Here is an 18,928-nt window from a genome sequence, read left to right as displayed (position 1 = left end):
TCTCATGAGATCTGGTTATTTGAAAGTGTGTAGCCCTTCCCCCTTTGCTCTCTCCTAACAGCCATGTGAAGATATGCCTGCTACCCCTTCACCTTCTGCCATGATTATAAGTTTCCTGAGGCCTCCCCAGCCATGTGGAACTGTGAGTCAATTAAACCTCTTTTCTTTATAAATTGCCCAATCTCAGGTAGTTCTTTATAGCAGTGTGAGAACAGACTAATACACATGATTTACCAGCTAACTGGGCATTCCTTATCCAGTCAAGTTGACTCACAAAATTAACTATCACAGTATAGTAGTCCCCCCTTATTCATGGGGGGCATGTTCTAGCACCCCCACTAAATGCCTGAAACTGCAAATAGTACCAAACCCTATATATACTACATTGTTTTCAATTTGATAACTGAGATGGCTATAAGGTGATTAACAGGTAGTATATACAGCACAAATGAATGATCTACATCCTGGACAGAATGGAGTGGGATGGCATGAGATTTAGTCACACTACTTGGAACAATGCACTATTTAAAATGTATGAATTATTTATTTCCAAAATTTTCCATTTAATATTTTTGGATTGTGGTTGACTGCAGGTAGCTGAAGCTATAGAATGTGAAACCACAGATAAGTGGGGACTACTGTAGTATAAGATAAATTTTTGTGTATTTTAATATAATTGCTTAGTAATTTTGCATACATAATATTTGTAGAGAATATTGGGTTAGTCGCCTTTGTGTTGCTATAAAGGAATACCTGAGGCTGGGCAATTTATTAAAAAAAGATTGGCTGGTGCCAGCATCTGCTTCTGTTGAAGTCTGACAGAGTTTACAGTCATGGCAGAAGGGAAAGAGGAGCAGGCTTATCACATGGTGAGAGAAGGTGCAAGAGGGAAGGGAGGAGGTGCCAGCCTCTTAAAGCAATCAGCTCTCACATAAACTAATAGAGCAAGAACTCACTCATTACCAAGGAGGGCACTGAGCAATCCATGAGGGATTTGTTCCCATGATTCAAACACCTCCCACTAGGACCTACCTCCAGCACTCGGGATCACATTTCCACAGGAGTTTTGGAGGGGACAAACACCCAAACTATATCCATTATTTTCAAATCGTTCCAAGTTGTTATAAAATCCAAGTTTAACAATTCTAGCAATTAATCCAATTTACCTTGCATGGGTATATATTGAACCAGATTTTGCCCTGAAAGAGTTTTAAAATGCCTGTGTAGTTCTTTGAATCGTTTATTGATTCAGTTAGCTATTGCCACAATTGTACTGTATATATATTTTTAAATCCCAAATTCAATGCATACAGTAAGTATTTATGTCTCTCTCATGTTATGCAGGTTGGATGGTATTTAATGACCTTGGTTGAGTTTGTTTGGGCTGGGCTCCAAACTGCAGTTAGAGCCCAAGTCTGCTACATATAACTTTCATCCTGTTTCTACCAGGGGCTAGCTGTGGCATCTACTACTTATAGCAATGGTAAGATATGCATGAGAACAAGTCCAAGTTCACAGTTACATAGCACATTTCAAATCTTATTTCATGTCCACTAGCATCCCATTGGCAAAAGTAAGTCATATTGCCAAATCTAACATCAGTGGGTTGTGGATGTATACTCTTCCCATATAGATGGGGGCAGGGGAAGTAAGAAGTGAATATTTGCTAAATGATAATTTAATCTATCATCTATACTTGAATAAAAATGCAACCTGCCTTTGAGTTTTTGTTATGGATTACCAGAATGCGAACAATTTTCTATTTGTGATACACTAAAAAATAGTAAAGTAGTTAAAAGTGTTTTAATGTCAGAACTTTAAGACCCTTTAAAATTAATAATGTAAAATATTTAGTGTACATGTACACCACAGGCCTATGTATCAAGGTTCTCTCACATATAAACAGTTTGTTTATAGTCTTACTTTTTCTGGAATTTTTAATCAACATTTATAAATAGTGGGCAGGACTCTAGATGCTGAAATTTTACACTGATATTTGGAAAAAAGAAAACAAAACCTATAATCCACTGTCTAATATTAAAAAGCATTGTATATTTAATTAGAGATTTATTAGGTAGATGCAAAAATAGAATTCAAATGATAGATTTGCTGATTGGACTTAACTTTGGATTTTTGAATCAGCTGAAGATTGGCAATTTGCTTACCAAGGCCATCATTATGTAGATGCAAACATTTGGTAACCCCCAGTTCTATGATGGAGATTGAGCTATCATGATACTTTCTGTAAGAACACAATGAAATTTGATTTACTATTTTATGTTTTGATAGCCATTTGGACCATGACATCACCTTTACTACCACAGCCTCTATTCAATTGCTTACTTTGATCACTTGCTTATATTTTATCTTTTGAAGATTCACAATATTAAAATTTCTGGTGATCACCTGGTATAGTTTGACTGTGTTCCCACCCAAATCTCATCCGGAATTGTAATCCAAATTGTAATCCCCACATGTTGAAGGAGAGACCTGGTGGGAGGTGATTGGATCATGAGGGGAGCTTCCCCCATGTTGTTCTCATGATAGTGAGTTCTCACAAGATCTGGTTGTTTGATAAGTGTCTGGCACTTCCCCGTTCTCTCTCTCTCTCGTCTGCCACCATATAATACGTGCCTTGCTTCCTCTTTGCCTTCTGCCATGATTATAAGTTTCCTGAGGCCTCCCCAGCCATGTGGAACAGTGAGTCAATTAAACCTCTTTCCTTTATAAATTAGCTTGTCTCAGGAATTCTTTATAGCAGTGTGAAAATGGACTAATACATCACCTAATATTTTACATCAAAATGTTTCTATGTGAAAAATTACTGTAATCTGTTAACTGAAGGAATTCTAAAACCACATATAGAAATAAAGAGCATTCCATTATTCCTAAAGCTTAATGTACATTATTATATGCAACTTTATTTGTACAAAGAGAAAACAATGCCATTTTCATCATGAAGATGGCTTTTGACAGTTGAATCACTTTGTTTTGCATAATGACAATGATTTTTCTGATAGTAAATGTACTACTCTTGGCTGGGTGAGCACATGGAGAACTGAGTTGGTCACATCATGAAAAAAAAGACATCTCAAGGTAAACACTTAGGGAGCATGCTTCTACACATTCTGTGGCCCTCATCTGAATAGTTAATAAGGAGCTTTCAAATAAAAAACATTATTTGGTACATCTGTCTCATGAATCACAAAACTTCTTGTTGTTTCTCTCATTCTGTTAAAATTATATACAGCAATAAAAATAAATTAATAAAGTAATACATTCTTAATAAAGATTTAAATCTGCCCTCAATATTTACATTTTGAATGATTGAATGACATTTTGTCTATTAATATTTTATACATGTATATGTTTACTCATATACACATTTCAAGAAACATATTAAAATTTAAAAATCAGAATTATGTGATTTCATAGTTAAATGTCTGTGTAAATCAGGATCAGCTATGTAATTTGCCAGGTCCAGTTAAAAATGAAAATGTGGAACCTCTTGTTAAAAAATTATTAAGAATTTCAAGTTAGTGACAGCAGAGCTTTAAAGCAAGCATGGGGCCTTCTAAGCATGCTATAGCACAGGTAGCATGCCCATGAAGCTGGCTCTGGTCAAAGTATGTGCTATGTTGAAGCTACTTTTAGAATGCATTTTCCTTCATACAATAAAAATAATAAATCATTGTCTTTTTGAAGGTGAACAAGAGGAACTATTTTTAGCATATTTACATGTATATGAATAAGATATATGTAATGAATTAGGTAAGAATATATATATATAATTTATGCATTATGTCATATACATAATATTACAACATAGAGTCTATTTTATATAATTATAATAACATAATATATTCTATTGCTCTATAAAAATATAGTAATATAATATAACCAAAGCATTTTATAGGAGTTCTGTGGTATACTGTCCCACATCTTTTCCCTCAGAATCATATCCCGTCCCTGTGCTGAAGGGAGGTGAAGACTAGCAGCCTCTACTTCTTTCAAGATTAGCCTGAAATTCTGAGTGTGTGGTTTATCCCTTTCTTCTGATTTAAGAGGCTCCTTTGGCTAGGATGCCTCACAGTCATTAGAAATCCCTCAGAAAAGCATCACCTTTAGACCTTCAATTCTCTTTCTGAATAGAAAGAATTCTAGCCAGAAGTAAATATGACATCATGCTAGAAAGGTATTCTCTATCAATCACATAATAATAATAAATAATAACAGCAATAAACATATACAGATACCTGATATATGCCAATCTCTTTGTACATATCTCTAATTCTTTATAACTATCTAAAGTAATAATACCAGGGTTATAAATGTTTCATAAAATATGTAAATGAATTGTTTTGTTATATCTGGTTTTCTTCATTATTTATCTTTATGATTTCTTTGTTTGAAGTAGATGTGTCTGATTTAGCTATAGCTTGGTTATTGTTTCAACACCTTTCTTTCTTGGTGTTTGTCTTTTGGCCATTAATCCAGTCATCAGTCCAAGAAGTAGAGAAAAATAATTAGAATTAGTTTCATTCAAAGAGTAAACAGTTTGGTTTAGTAGAAGCATAAAAAGGAAAGAATGGTTAGAATAATTTTTGAGATTTTAAAATAGGATTTCTGAATTACATACTTGTTTGTATATTACCTATATATCCTATACCTCATTGCCATTGAGTATCTAAGATATTTCTTACTTTTTAGTTAAATTAACATATATTTTTAAAAATGGCAAATAATAAAAATTGAGTTAAAAAACTATCCAGTTACTAAGACAAAACTTACATTTAAAGACCTACATCAAATTTAAAATTTAATAGAAAATATTTCTTTTCACTTAAACATCCAAACTAATCAAAATGACAATAAATGTATACATGCCTCAATAGTTGTCACAATTAACATTAAATGCACATGCAATGAAACCTGAAATTAATAATCCTGAGGACAGTTTCTTAAATTCTGGGAAAGCATGGCTGTAACTAAGCAAGAAAGAAGTTAATTACTTCAAAAATTACTTATCCATTCTGAGAAAATAAATTTTTACATATCATGCTCATCTCAGGGCTCAGCTGGTATCTTACATCATAAATAATGTGATTGCCGCAGACTCCATAAACTAGGTACCACTGAAAGTTGAAAGGAACTCTCTAATGTAAATGTGAAATATTACACATTACTATCAATAAGCTTTGCCATCAATTTCGCATTTATATAAGTACAACGCACACAATCATTTTCCTTCCTTAAAAATGGATTTTAGGTGCACTTAAAAAACACACTCTGCTTGTAGACATTGATATTTTTAAATGCTGTTCAACTTGAAATCGAATTAGAACAAACTAGTTAATATTTGTTTTAATAGGAAGACAAATGACTTAGTCTAGTAAAAGCTAACAATGAGTTATTCTACTTTGCCATCATAATGTGCATTTAATTTGTGGTCCTTCACATAGCAACATGATACCACCATCGACAGAACATATGCTTTCTGCTGTTTCACAAATGGTGATAATTAGTTTTTTCCTGAAGCAAAGACAGTATGGAATTCCACATATTTATCTATATTTAACCAAATTCTCCAGATGCCCTAAAACTAGAATTATTAATTATATAGGCTTACCTCTTTACAGAATGTATTTATTATTGCCTCATTATGCTTCTAATTTAACAATATTCTAAGTGGATTAATTCACTTATTAGCAGTGAATCGGTCGAGCATGGTGGCTCTCACCTGTAATCCCAGCACTTTGAGAGGCCGAGGCAGGCGGATCACGAGGTCAGGAGATCGAGAACATCCTGGCTAACACGGTGAAACCCCATCTCTACTAAAAATACTAAAAATTAGCCCGGTGTTGGGGCGGGGGCCTGTAGTCCCACCTACTCGGGAGGCTGAGGCAGGAGAATGGCCTGAACCCGGGAGGCGGAGCTTGCAGTGAGCTGAGACCGCACCACTGCACTCCAGTCTGGGCGACAGAGAAAGACTCTGTCTCAAAATAAATAAATAAATAAATAAATTGAATGAGCACTTACTATATCTGATAATTAAGAGTAAAATGTTTAGGAACTGCAAGCCCTGGAATATAATGTTAATTTCTGTGTACGTGCAGTAGTATTGTGGGTAATAAAATTATTTTATATGTGTTCTAAGTCAACTACAGTGAGCATACTTCTCTACTCATTCTTTAAATGTTGGGTTTCCTACAAATTTCTGACCTCATTCTGTACTCTCTTCCTTGCCAATCTCATTTATATCCATTCCATCCATTTTCAAATACCTATTCATGACTTTAGCTGTGCATCTGAAGCCCAGACTTTACTGAAGCCCAGTAAACTGCACACTTGCAGAATTCCCAATTTTAATAGGTGGTACTACTGTGAATGCTGGGATACAAACAGGTGTCTTTCACACTGTCCTCTCACACCATCCATATCCAAATTAGCCCATAAGTCCTGCAAATTCTACTCACACATGACTTCTTAATCTATCCAAATTTCTCCATCTCCAGTGTCACCATTCTAGAATACTCAGCATCCATATTCTTTTTTAAAATATATATTTTTGCATGTGTGTATGTCTGTGTGTGGATGTTTGCTTGCTTCCCTTAAATATGTTTAAATATGTTTTCTACATTGCAGTCACAGTGGCATTTATAAAATTTATATCTAATCAGGTCATTCCTCTGCTTTAAAACATTTAGTGGTTTTATTTTGTGTCTGAGAAACCCAACTCCTTACTATACTCTCCTCACTGACCTTTACATTTTTGTCAAAGTGGTCCTCTTTCAGTCAGTTGAGTGTACCAGGCTTATTCTTCACTCAACCCTTTGAACAGACAGTTCCTTAAAGAAATACTTCTTAAACCTCACTCCACTCCTGTGAATCTAACTCACCTTCATCCTTTTGTCTAGGTTCAAGTACTAATATTTCAGGACAGCCTTCTCAAATTTGTTGAATTTGATAATATCCCATGATTCTATTTTCCTGTCTTTTTCTTTAATAATTTTTAACAATTCATAGTATGTATGTGTGTGTGTCTATTAGATTTACATCTGTCTTTCTCACTAGATCATAAGTTGACAAGCTCTACGAAGGCAGAGTATACCCACATTTTACTTACCATTTTATCCTCCAATCCTTGCCCAGTACATGACCAAATTACATTACCAATAAATAGCTGTCGAATTAAGGATTGCTTATTTATTTTGTACCCAGAAAAATATTAGAATGGGAAGGAAATTTATTGAGGTGGTAATCAAGGTACATAGAATTAGATCATGTTTGCTTGCTACGAGAATGCATAAATCTGACTTTGAGATTCCCATTTGACTTGACTAAAAAATACAACTGATTGTCCACCAATTAAAGACAACATAGTTTCTTTTCAATAAAAGAGCTAAGCTAAAACCACATTTCCTAAGTTTTTACAGCTGAATATTTGAGATTATACTACCACGAATAACATCCTTACAGTAAATATCACTATTTTTTCCTTATAATGATTTTAATGCTAAGTTTATAGTTGGACTAATTCAGAATAATCATTTTGGTTATTAAGATAATGAGTAATATTACAAAAAATAACCAGAAAAGGCTAAAACAAAGTGATGCATGAGGTTGAGTATGATACGTGAAACTAAATAAAGTTGCATATACATTGCCAAGGAACATTTCCCACAATTGACCAGAAAAAGACTTCTGACAATACTCTTCTCTACCTCTTGTTCAGTCTAAGCCTTTGCTATTTTCATGAGTTTGTTCAACTTCCTGGTTATAGTAAATATAAATTATATGGATGATAAAAGCATCCTAATCTTTATGAGCCTCAGTTTCTTTGAATGTACAGTCCAGTTAATAAAACCCAAACCACAGGCTAAGTAGGACAATGCACATAATCCACTTTCTTGAACATCATGGTCCTTAATAAATAGTTATTATTATTTGTATTTTAAAATATTTGTTCTACTGCCTTACACTATTCCCTCATATTATTGTCGTCCAATAACAGAAAGATGTTTTAGAGAATGGGGTGAGGATATCTGTGGGTCTCATTCCATAATTCAGTCACACTTTAAATCTACAAAGAAGTCTGAAAAGCCAGGCTAATTATTTTTTTTTTCTTTCTTAGGACCCACCTCACTTGCTCAGTTGCTAACTTGCCCTCCCATTCCTTCTTACCTGTCCTATGAGTACACACATGTACACTGAGAGGATTAGTTCCCCTAAGTGAAAACAAAAGAAAACCAATGAACAAACAATTCAAAACCTCCTAGATGATCAGATTTAAAATGCTCAAAATGCTGTAGTCTCAATTCAGTTTTCAAATAATACTTTCTAAATTAACCAAACTTTTACCTTTGCTTGGTAGGAGCCTTTTAATTTTTTTTCTTAATTTCTTTTAGCATTTTCTAACAATACATCTTCTACATCTATAAAATATACATCCCCTAGTGTTTAAATTAATTAAACTTGTTTCTTTATTTGGTTGTCATCCTTTTTTTCTTCCTTAAATTCCTACAATTTCCCCTTTTTTTAGCACAGGAAAATTCTAGCCACTAGCTAGTCTCAACTTACCATATTATTATTATTATTTACATGTTATTATTATATGTATTTGGCAGATTATTCCTTTCCAAATGAATTAGTGCCACTTCTCTTGAAATTTCTTTTATATTATGTATACATATCCTACGGCATCTAAATTTATTGTTTGCTTTTTGTAAACACGAGTGACGAAAAATAAATACTCATAACAGGCTAGTCCAATGGAAACTGAGGCCTAGGCAGGTAAAGGTACAGTCAAGTTCTGAGGCATGCTGAAGCTGAGCTAACACTGAAACCCAGTTGTCCTGGTTCCAATTTAGTATTCCATGTATCACTCCTACTGTGTTATATTACCATTGCTACGTCTTTGAAAATACTGGAATGTAAGAGTAATGTATTGCTTTTTATATTTAAAGTTACTGTAATAGAAAGAATGAATGAGCTGTAAACTCTGTTGATTTTGACTTAGTACACTGAAGACATATAGGCGGGCTCATTCGTACTGCATACCCACTCTTGGCAAAGTGCTTGGTATATGCATTTGGTAAATAAATGATAAGCAGAAAGAAAGTAATCCCTGAATTGAAGAAACAACATGAAGACATTCATGATGAAACAACGGACACTGTAAAGTTGAATATTTGAATGCAGCCTTCCAGTTAGGTAATTAGGGGCCTGAATTTTGCCTACTGAGGCAAATATTCCATTGAAATTGTTGGTTTATAGATGCCAGCAGCCACTAAGCACAATTGCTTCAAAGAGAATAATTTTTTAAAAATCTACAGCAGTAGAGATTTTAAATCCTTTTATATTCCATGATTTTATCTTCCTGTCCCTTTCTTTCACGATCTATGTATGCAACTTGGGAGTTCTAGCTACTGTTATGGTCATAAATTCTGCAATAATTTATTTTTTCTAGGTATGATAGGCAGAATTTTAAGATTTTCCCCGATGACCCACAATCCTGTATAATCCCCTCCCGTTGAGTGCAGGAAGTACTTATGAATATGATAGGATATCACTCGCATGATTAGGTTATGTTACATGACATAGCTGACTTTAAGAAGTGAAATTATCCTTGGTGGACCTGACCTAATGAGGTGAGCCCTTAAAAGCGGCAAGATTCTTCCTGATGAAAGGGATTAAAATTATTGTGGATTCTATATGAAGGAGATTCTCCATTGCTGAGTTTGAAAATGGAGAGGTCCACATGGCAAGGAATATAGGCAACTTCCAGGAACTAAGAATGGCCCCACCTGGCATCCAGCAAAAAAAATGGGGACCTCAGTCCTACAACTACAAGGAACTTGATTCTGCCATCTGCCTGAATCCTTGAAGTAAATCTGTGCCTGCTGCCTCCTGATAAGCATGCTGCCCAGTCAACAAGACACTCTGAAACTGAGGACCTGAGCAGAGAATACAGATGAACTGTATCAGAATTATTGACCTACAGAACTGTGAGATAACAAATGGGTGTTATTTTAAGCCAGGAAGTTTGTGATAACTTGTTATGCATTAACAGAACACTTAATGTACTGAGTATCTCAAAGACTGGGTAAAGACATTTTTAGTACTTTCTCAAAGTTTCATTCCAATAAATATTTATAAGTAACTAGACGTTTGTAAAGTTTACAAAGTGTTTTTTCATATATATATTTTAATTTAATCCTCCCATCAACTCAGTAAAAAGAATATCCTTATTCTCCACTCTAAAATTTTTATAAGATATATAATTTTATTGCTCAATATCACAAAGGCAGACAATAAAATTATGACTAAAATCTAAAACAAGTGAAAATAAAAGTAAACAACAAATGAATATAACAAATTAAAAATAATATAATTAATTATGCTTTTTAAAATGTGTGGCCAGAATTAGCATTAAAGATTTAACACTCACCAGGGCTGGAGCTAGGATGAGGCAAATGAGGCATTTGCTTTGAGTTCAAAATTTAAAGTAAGGGAAGACCAAAAATTCTCAGTAATCAAAAGAATAAGGTTTAGGGAAGAGGAAGCCATTAGAACTTTAGTCATTCATTGGCAGCATGGCCACTGAAATGGTTAAAATGCTATTGAAAACAGAAGGTTTAAGGATGAGCAATTAGTCCAAGTTAGACTGCAGCAGAATCAAGGTAAAGGTGAACGAAGTCTTCAACCACAGAAAGGCTAAAGTTTTTGCCAGATCACTCTAGAGACCTTCTTTTGTTTGAGAAGTTGTTATTATATCATTCAGGGAGTTACAGGATGGGTAGGGTAACAGGGAGAGAGGGAAGCTATAGTAGATAAAAAGCTCTAAAATCAATTCTAACAGCTGAATGGTGATAAACCTAGGTTTGTATTTGCCTTGGCCCATTTTGTGTTCCTATAATAGTAAAATACAGACTGGGTAGTTTATAAGAAATGTATTTTTTACACTTTTGGAGGCCAGGAAGACCAAGGTCAAGGGGCTTGCATCTGGTGAGAGCCTTCTTGCTACATCATCCCACAGTGGAAGGCAGAAGGGCAAGAAAGCACAAACAAAAGACAGAGGAAAGGGCACTGAACTCATCCTTTCATTAGGAACTCACTTTCATAATAATTAACCTGCAATAACAGCAGTAATCCATTCATAGGAGCAGAGCCCTCAGGACCTAGTCACCTCGTAAAGGTCCCACATCTCAACACTATTGCTTTGGGGACTAAGTTTCTAACACGTGAACTTTGGGGAACATAGTCAAGCCATAAAAATAACCTAAGACTCCTTACTCATAGATTAATATCTTTGCTCCATAACATTCTACATTTCTAGGCTTATTAACCCAGAAACATGTCATAAAAGTTACAAGCTCAAGAAGTAAATATTCACTGAACAATCTAAATATTTCTTTTAGTAACAGGTGAATTGAGAAGTTGGAAAATTTCTTTTAATAAATTATGACAACATATTAGCATATCTATTCAAATACATGAACATTTCTGCATTTACCACATTAATGAAAAGAGTCTTGATATAAAGTTCATTTGAATAGCCATATATTGAATAAGTTTGTGAACCCAGAGGGAAGAGTGCCACAATTGTTTTTTAGGTCTACATACATGCAAGCTAAGATAATAACAAAACTCATATCACTTACCATATCCATATTACAATTTGTAAAGATAAAAATAAAATCCAGTTGGCCTACTAACTGGCTAGCTATATAGGAACAACACAGAAACCTTCAAAGAAAGGTAGCTTTGAAGAAATCATAGTAACATTTTCTGTTTTCCAAAATTATAACTATTTGTAGGCACAAGTAATATGTCATGTGACAAACACTAGGGCCTGAACATTATTTATTCCAACACTTCTAACTAATAATCCTTAATAAGAGATTAATTATTCAATGGGTTACAAACCAGATTCATTCTCCAGAAAAATATTTTTTGTAACTCAAAATTATAAATATGTATTAAAAATTTTTGGACTAAAATGTTTTCTGATATCAATTAGACAACGATTTTATTTTATTTATTCCTCTGGGCAGTAAAATGGCACACCTTAAGAATAGCAAATGAAGGTTAATAAAAGATTCTACCTCTAGATCTATTTCAGCTAATAATCTCAAAAGGAATAATAGAATTAGAGTATTATAATTCTGCAGCCACTAATGATGATGAATGAGAGTGATGATCCTGAGTGACTGTACCACCATCACCACAAAAAATGAACACACGCTATGCATCTCCTTTTTTTTTTTTTTTTTTTTTTTTTTGAGACAGAATCTTGCTCTGTTGCCCAGGCTGGAGTGCAGTGTGCAGTGGAATGATCTCAGCTCACTGCAACCTCCACCTCCTGGGTTCAAGTGATTCTCCTGCCTCAGCCTCCCAAGTAGCTGGGATTATAGGTGCATGCCACCACACGGGGCTAATTTGTTATGTTTTTGGTAGAGATGGGGTTTCACCATGTTGACCAGGCTTGTCTCGAACTCCTGACCACAAGTGATCCACTCGCTTTGGCCTCCCAAAGTGCTGGGATTACAGGCGTGAGCCACCACGCCCAGCTGCTATGTATCTCCTAATGGAAGTGCACAGCATCATCTCTGGAGTGGTTTTGCCCACAGATGAATAAATAAATAAACCTTAATCTGAACAAGCTTCTCCCTATAACTATTGAAGATTATGATGCTGAAAGGTATATTGGGTTATTATTCTATTTTCTGTAAAGTTGTATATAATTGAGAATTTATATAATACATGATTTATTATAAATATCATGCCTTTAAATTGGAAAACTCAAGTAAAATAAAACAATTTTTAATGAAATATAAGTCAATAACTAGGTTCATAAAGAAATAGAAAACTTTAATCAGATAGTACAAGCAAACCGTAGTCTAGCCCTGGGCACCCGCAAAATCTTCCAGGATCAGCCATGTTTGGAAGCCCATTACACCAAATGATGAAGGAAAAGTTGATCACCACATTAAATAAACTCTTACAAACCATACAAGAAGATGGGAAGCTATTCAACCACTTTAGCAGGCTAGCTATACTTGATACAAAAACTAGATGATCATATCCCAAGAAAGAACACTTCAGCCAAATTTACTCACATAGAGACAATATTCTAAATAAATTTATAGAATGTCTAATATAGCAGTGAATAATACAGCAGTGAAGAAATAGGGAAATAGATTGTGTCTAAGAAATGCAAAGATCATATCATAAAAGGAAAAATGTGAATTGGAATTCACTATGTTAATAGAGAAAGAGAAAGCATTTGATCACATGCAGCAGTAAAGGAAAAGCCACTGGTAATAATTAAACACTAATTCATGGTAATAACCTGTAGTATACTTACATTAGAATGGAATTTCCATATCATAAAATAAACAGCAATCATACTATTTGAAATGTTGGCAGCATTCTCAATAGTTCAGAACCAGATACAGAGGTGTGGTACCAATTCTGCTGGTCAAACACGGACTGGATTGCACAGCCAGTATACAGGCACACAGGATACCAAGATAAAATTTATGAAAAATGAAAGGAAAGAGATAATATGATCCTCTAATTAAAAATTCTAAAGAAGTCAGCTCACAAAATATCCAAATGTATAAAGAAATTCAGTAAACTTGTATAGAAAATCACTATAGTAAAATCAGAAATCTAGCCACATGAAACAAACAACTAATTAGAAAATGTAACAATTGGGTGGGAGTGAGGAAGGGAGAGCATCAAGAAGATGAATGCTGGCTAATGGATGCTGGGCTTAATACCTATGTGATGGGATGATCTGGGCAGCAAACCACCATGGCATATGTTTACCTATGTGACACAAACCACCATGGCACATGTTTAGCTATGTGACAAATCTACACATCCTGCACATGTACACCAGAACTTAAAAGTTGAAGAAAAAAAGAGAAAATGTAATAACAATCCCATTATGTGGGCAAGGGACATGAACAAACACTTTTCAAAAGAAGATATATATATGGCCAAAAAGCATATGAAAAAAAGCTCAACATCATTGATCACTGATGAGAAATGCAAATCAAAACCACAATGAGATACCATCTCACAACAAATAACTAATCAGAAAATGTAACAATGTAAAAAATAGAATGATTATTACCAAAAAGTCAAAAAAATAACAGATGCTGGAGAGGTTGTGGAGAAAAAGGAATGCTTATATACTGTTGGTGGGAGTATGAATTAGTTTAACCATTGTGGAAAGCAATGTGGCGATTCCTCAAAGAGCTGAAAACAAAACTACCATTCCACCCAGCAATCCTATGACTGGGTATATACCCAAAGGAATATAAATTATTCTATCATAAAGGTACATGCACACATATGTTCATTGTAGTACTATTCAAGAGAGCAAAGGCATAGAATCAACCTAAATGTCCATCAACAGTAGACTGGATAACAAAAACGTGGCACATATATATCATGGAATACTATGCAGCCATAAAAAAGATCATACCCTTTTCAGGAACATGGATGGGACTGGAGGCCATTATTCTTAGCAAACTAACATAAAAACAGAAAACCAAATACCACATGTTCTCACTTATAAGTGGGAGCTAAATGATGGGAACACATGGACACATATAGGGGAACAATAGACACTGGGGCCTTTTAGAAAGTGGAAGGTGGGAGGAAGGAGAGGGTCAGGAAAAATAACTAATAGGTACTAGGCTTAATACCTGGGTGATAAAATAATCTGTACAACAAACCCCCATGACACGAGTTTACCTATATAACAAACCTGCACATATACTTCTGTACTTAAAATAAAGGTTAAAAAAAAGAAGCCTCAAGGAATCTTATAAAAAACATTTGTGCTACCTCAAGGCTTTAAGTCACTGAAATTCACTGTGAACTGGATTAGGATCTTACGGGAGGGGCGGAAGTAAAGCTTTTCAGAAATCCAAACCTGACTCAGCCAGTGTAGTAGAAACAAAACAAAAGTAATATACAAAGCATTAAATTGAAAGTCATGGTTTCAAATAAGGAAAGATCCTAGCTACTCCAGATTTTCTCTAAGAAGTTCTTTTCTGGATTCCTTTTAGTGCCTGAATGAAAGATCCTTTGATGCTTTTGTCATCCTCATTTTTCTCCTAATGTACCGTCCTGAAAACAGTCTATTTCAACAAATTTGAGAGGGCTTTAAAAATAAAAAAAAAAAAGTGTAATGAAAAATATACCATTCAAAAGAGCAGCAACATTCAAAATGTACCTAAAAAGAACATTAACAAAAACATACACACTCTATCAAAGCAAATATAAAAGTTTACTGATAGACTCAGATGGATGCCTAAGTAGAGCAATACAATATATTTATACGTGGTGAACATAATATTGTACAGATGTCAATTATCTTTATTTACAGATTTAGTACCTTATTTGATGGCCTCAAGTCAGCAGAGAAGTGGCCCTGTACCTATAAAAAGTCACGATAAGACACTGAGTGAGGACTGAGGGCGTTACCTACCCAAGAAGAGGGACCCCCACAGACCCCGCCCCTACTGTCAATCTTGGGAGGCCCCAGGCATGGCTGCTAGGCTCACGCTCCACCTTACTTCCTACTCTGAACTCAGGGAAATGATCCTTTTTCTGAGGCTGACTGATTCAGCTTAGCAAAGAGAGAAGTCCCAGTGCCTGCAAAGTCAGTGAAAGAAATATATGTATTTCTTTAAGAACTGCCCCTCCCCCAGAACACAGAACCATTTGCTGTTATGCTGGGAGAGCAAGGTGGGCGTGGCCGGAAGTGTTTCTCTTGACCTATATTCCACGTCATCAAGCTGTTACGGGCGAAGCCTTGGTCTGAAAGATGTGGCCAGAGAAATAAATTTCAGGATCCGGCAGGTGTCAAAGTGAGTATCGTTTGTTATGACCTTCGAGACACACTTTTCCCAGAACAGAGGCAGCCTCATAGAGACCCATCCTTCTCTGCTCTGTCCTGCTCCCACCGTCAACTGTGTGTGTCCCAAAGCGCAGCTGTTAGGCCTAATACCCTTACTTCCTGTTGGGAATCTGTGGGATGGGAAGCCATGGTCTAAAGCGAGGCAGCCTCAAGTCAACAGAGGGAGGACTCAAAGGACTAAAGTAAAATTAATATCCTGAGTTAGAACTGATGTGATAAACCCCCACAGAACAGTCCCAGCCTGCTCCTGCCTTATGGGTTCCTAAAGCAATACCCTCAAGAGAACCAGCAGAGGTGGCCATTCTTAGACCAAGGTAGAATCTCCCTACCAAGGCTGTGAACACTATCTTATCCTCCGTCTTCTAGGGTGACCTCTTCATCAACCCAACTGCCTGCACTATTGTCTGTAGTCCCTGACAAGAGTAATTATGCCTCGAGGTCAGAAAAGTAAGCTCCGTGCCCGTGAGAAACGCCACCAGGCTCGTTGTGAGAATCAGGATCTGGGTGCTACTCAGGCCCCTGTGGCAGAAGGAGAGTCGTCCTCCTCTGCCAATCTTCTCTTTGGTGATAGACCCCAGAATTTGCCTGCTGCTGAGACACTTAGCATCCCTGAGGCGCTTCAGGGAGCCCCATCCACCACCAATACTATTGCACCTGTTTCATGCACCAGTTCAAATGAAGGTGCCAGCAACCAAGACGAGAAAAGTCTAGGTTCCTCAAGGGAAGCTGAGGGCTGGCAAGAAGATCCCTTAAGCAAGAAAGTAGTGTCGCTGGTGCATTTCTTGCTTCAGAAGTATGAAAAGAAAGAGCCAATTACAAAGGGAGATATGATAAAGTTTGTTATCAGAAAGGATAAGGGTCACTTCAATGAGATCCTCAAGAGAGCCTCTGAGCACATAGAGCTGGCATTTGGTGTTGATTTGAAGGAAGTGGATCCCATCAGGCACTACTATGCCTTTTTCAGCAAACTAGACCTCACCTATGATGAAACAACCAGTGATGAAGAAAAAATTCCCAAGACTGGCCTCCTGATGATTGCACTGGGTGTGATCTTCATGAATGGCAACCGTGCCCCAGAAGAGGCAGTTTGGGAAATTATGAATGTGATGGGTGTATATGCTGATAGGAAGCACTTCCTCTATGGGGATCCCAGGAAGGTCATGACCAAAGATTTGGTGCAGCTAAAGTACCTGGAGTACCAGCAAGTGCCCGACAGTGATCCTCCACGCTATGAATTCCTGTGGGGTCCAAGAGCTCACGCTGAAACTAGCAAGATGAAAGTCCTGGAGTTTGTAGCCAAGATGCATGATACCGTCCCTAGTGCCTTCCCATCCTGCTATGAAGAAGCTTTGAGGGATGAGGAACAGAGAGCCCAAGCCAGAGTTGCAGCCAGGGCTCATACTGCTGCCATGGCAAATGCACGTTCCAGAACCACGTCTAGCAGCTTCTCCCATGCTAAGTGAAATCTGAGGTTGGTTCTTCACTTTTTGGTCGAAAAGGTCTGTCAACATTCTAATAGTGGAGGGCCATGGTGGGGCTGGAAGGAATAAGTGTATATCATCTTTGCGTTCCTATTGTATATTGATAAGTAGAGTTTTACTTTTCCTTCTTTTTTTTTTTCCCTAGGTTACATTTCAAATGTTGAAGTCTGAAGAAGATTGTTTTCTTTGTGGAAGAAAAAAGCAATCAACATTCTAAGTAGTGAATGGCCAGGGTGGGTCTGGAGGGAACACAGCATATATCATGTTGTGTTAATATTCTATAGTAACTTGGAGTTGTATCTTTTTCTTTCTTTTTTTTTTTTGGTGTTATATTTCAAATGTTGTTTCTTTTAATAGAAGTTTTAGATTACTTCAGAATCGAAATTTATTAATGACTTTGGTTACACATGTATTGCTATTTAAGAGTAGGAGTTTTATTGTTCTGTAAAACAAATTGGGAAACCTTCTTTCATATTTAATGAGCCAAAACAAGGAAACACAGTATTGGAATAGGTATTACCTTAAAAAATGTGAAATGATTTAGCAGTAAAATTTTGGAGATCAAAACATAGGTGAGAAAAAGTAATACTTTTTAGTTCTTGGTTTTCTTTATCCATTTTATTCTGTTATATAAAGATAAAAGAGTCATACCTGGATTGGCTTAGCTTACTGAAGAAGGTAGGAAAAAATAAAATGTTTATGAACTAGCATCTATGCTTACTGCCTCATTCATTCCTCCAATATTAATAAAACATCTGATCTTTGAAAGTAATTTTGTTAGAAATGGGAAAACTAGGATACAAAACACCCAGCCCTGCTTCGACTTTTACAATTAATGAACAATAATAATGCATGGAAGATGGTGAAATACTTCTAAGACCTAAAGTACAAGTAAGAAGAGGGAGTAAGGAGGTAAGGAGTTAGAGAGGGGTTTGGGAAAAGTGCTGGAGTGTATCTGGCTGAAAATGGTAAGGTGCAAATTCTCTGAAGAAAGGCCCTTTTAGACTTTTGGAAACTATGAGTCTCTCAGTGGGATATACTTTTAATTTAAGCTGGGTGGTGAGCTACATGAAGCTGTGGGACTGGAGAGCAGAGGCCAGGCACTCAGATGGTGTGTCTCATTGTTGAAGGACAAAACCCTGGAGTGGAAACCTCCACTTAAGAGTTACCTTGGTGACATCAATAAAGCAGAAGAAAACCTCTTGGAGCAGAAGTGGATAGTGTCCTGTGCTCTTGTTCACATTCAGTTGAACACATAGCATAATCTAGTTATTTTATGTACAGCCTCCCCAGGGAATTTTTGAGAAATAATGGTGAAACTGCCTTGATGTGCGATGCTGAAAAGCTACTGTGTTGGCTCCTTTACTCTGAACTGAGAGAGCCAGATCCTAGTATTTAAAAGGACATATTTTTGAGACAGGGTCTGGTTCTTTTTCCCAGGCTGGAGCACAGTGGTGCAATCATGGCTCACTACAGCCTTGACTTCCCAGGCTCAAGCAATCCT

The 18,928-nt window shown here is 36.1% G+C and overlaps 1 protein-coding gene across 1 annotated transcript; it reads left to right on the top strand.

The window, feature by feature from the left end:
- The first annotated feature begins 15,768 nt into the window (after positions 1–15,768).
- On the top strand, positions 15,769–18,126 carry LOC105499107 (MAGE family member B18). The gene is made up of 3 exons (XM_011771572.2): positions 15,769–15,893; positions 16,310–17,414; positions 17,570–18,126. Exon 2 carries the CDS (start codon positions 16,372–16,374, stop codon positions 17,404–17,406), a length of 1,035 nt encoding a protein of 344 aa, XP_011769874.1. The 5' UTR covers positions 15,769–15,893; positions 16,310–16,371; the 3' UTR covers positions 17,407–17,414; positions 17,570–18,126.
- Positions 18,127–18,928: the final 802 nt, after the last annotated feature.

This window comes from Macaca nemestrina, chromosome X (genome assembly GCF_043159975.1).
Source record: "Macaca nemestrina isolate mMacNem1 chromosome X, mMacNem.hap1, whole genome shotgun sequence".
NCBI lineage: Eukaryota > Metazoa > Chordata > Mammalia > Primates > Cercopithecidae > Macaca > Macaca nemestrina.
This window is presented reverse-complemented; position numbering and strand designations above follow the sequence as displayed.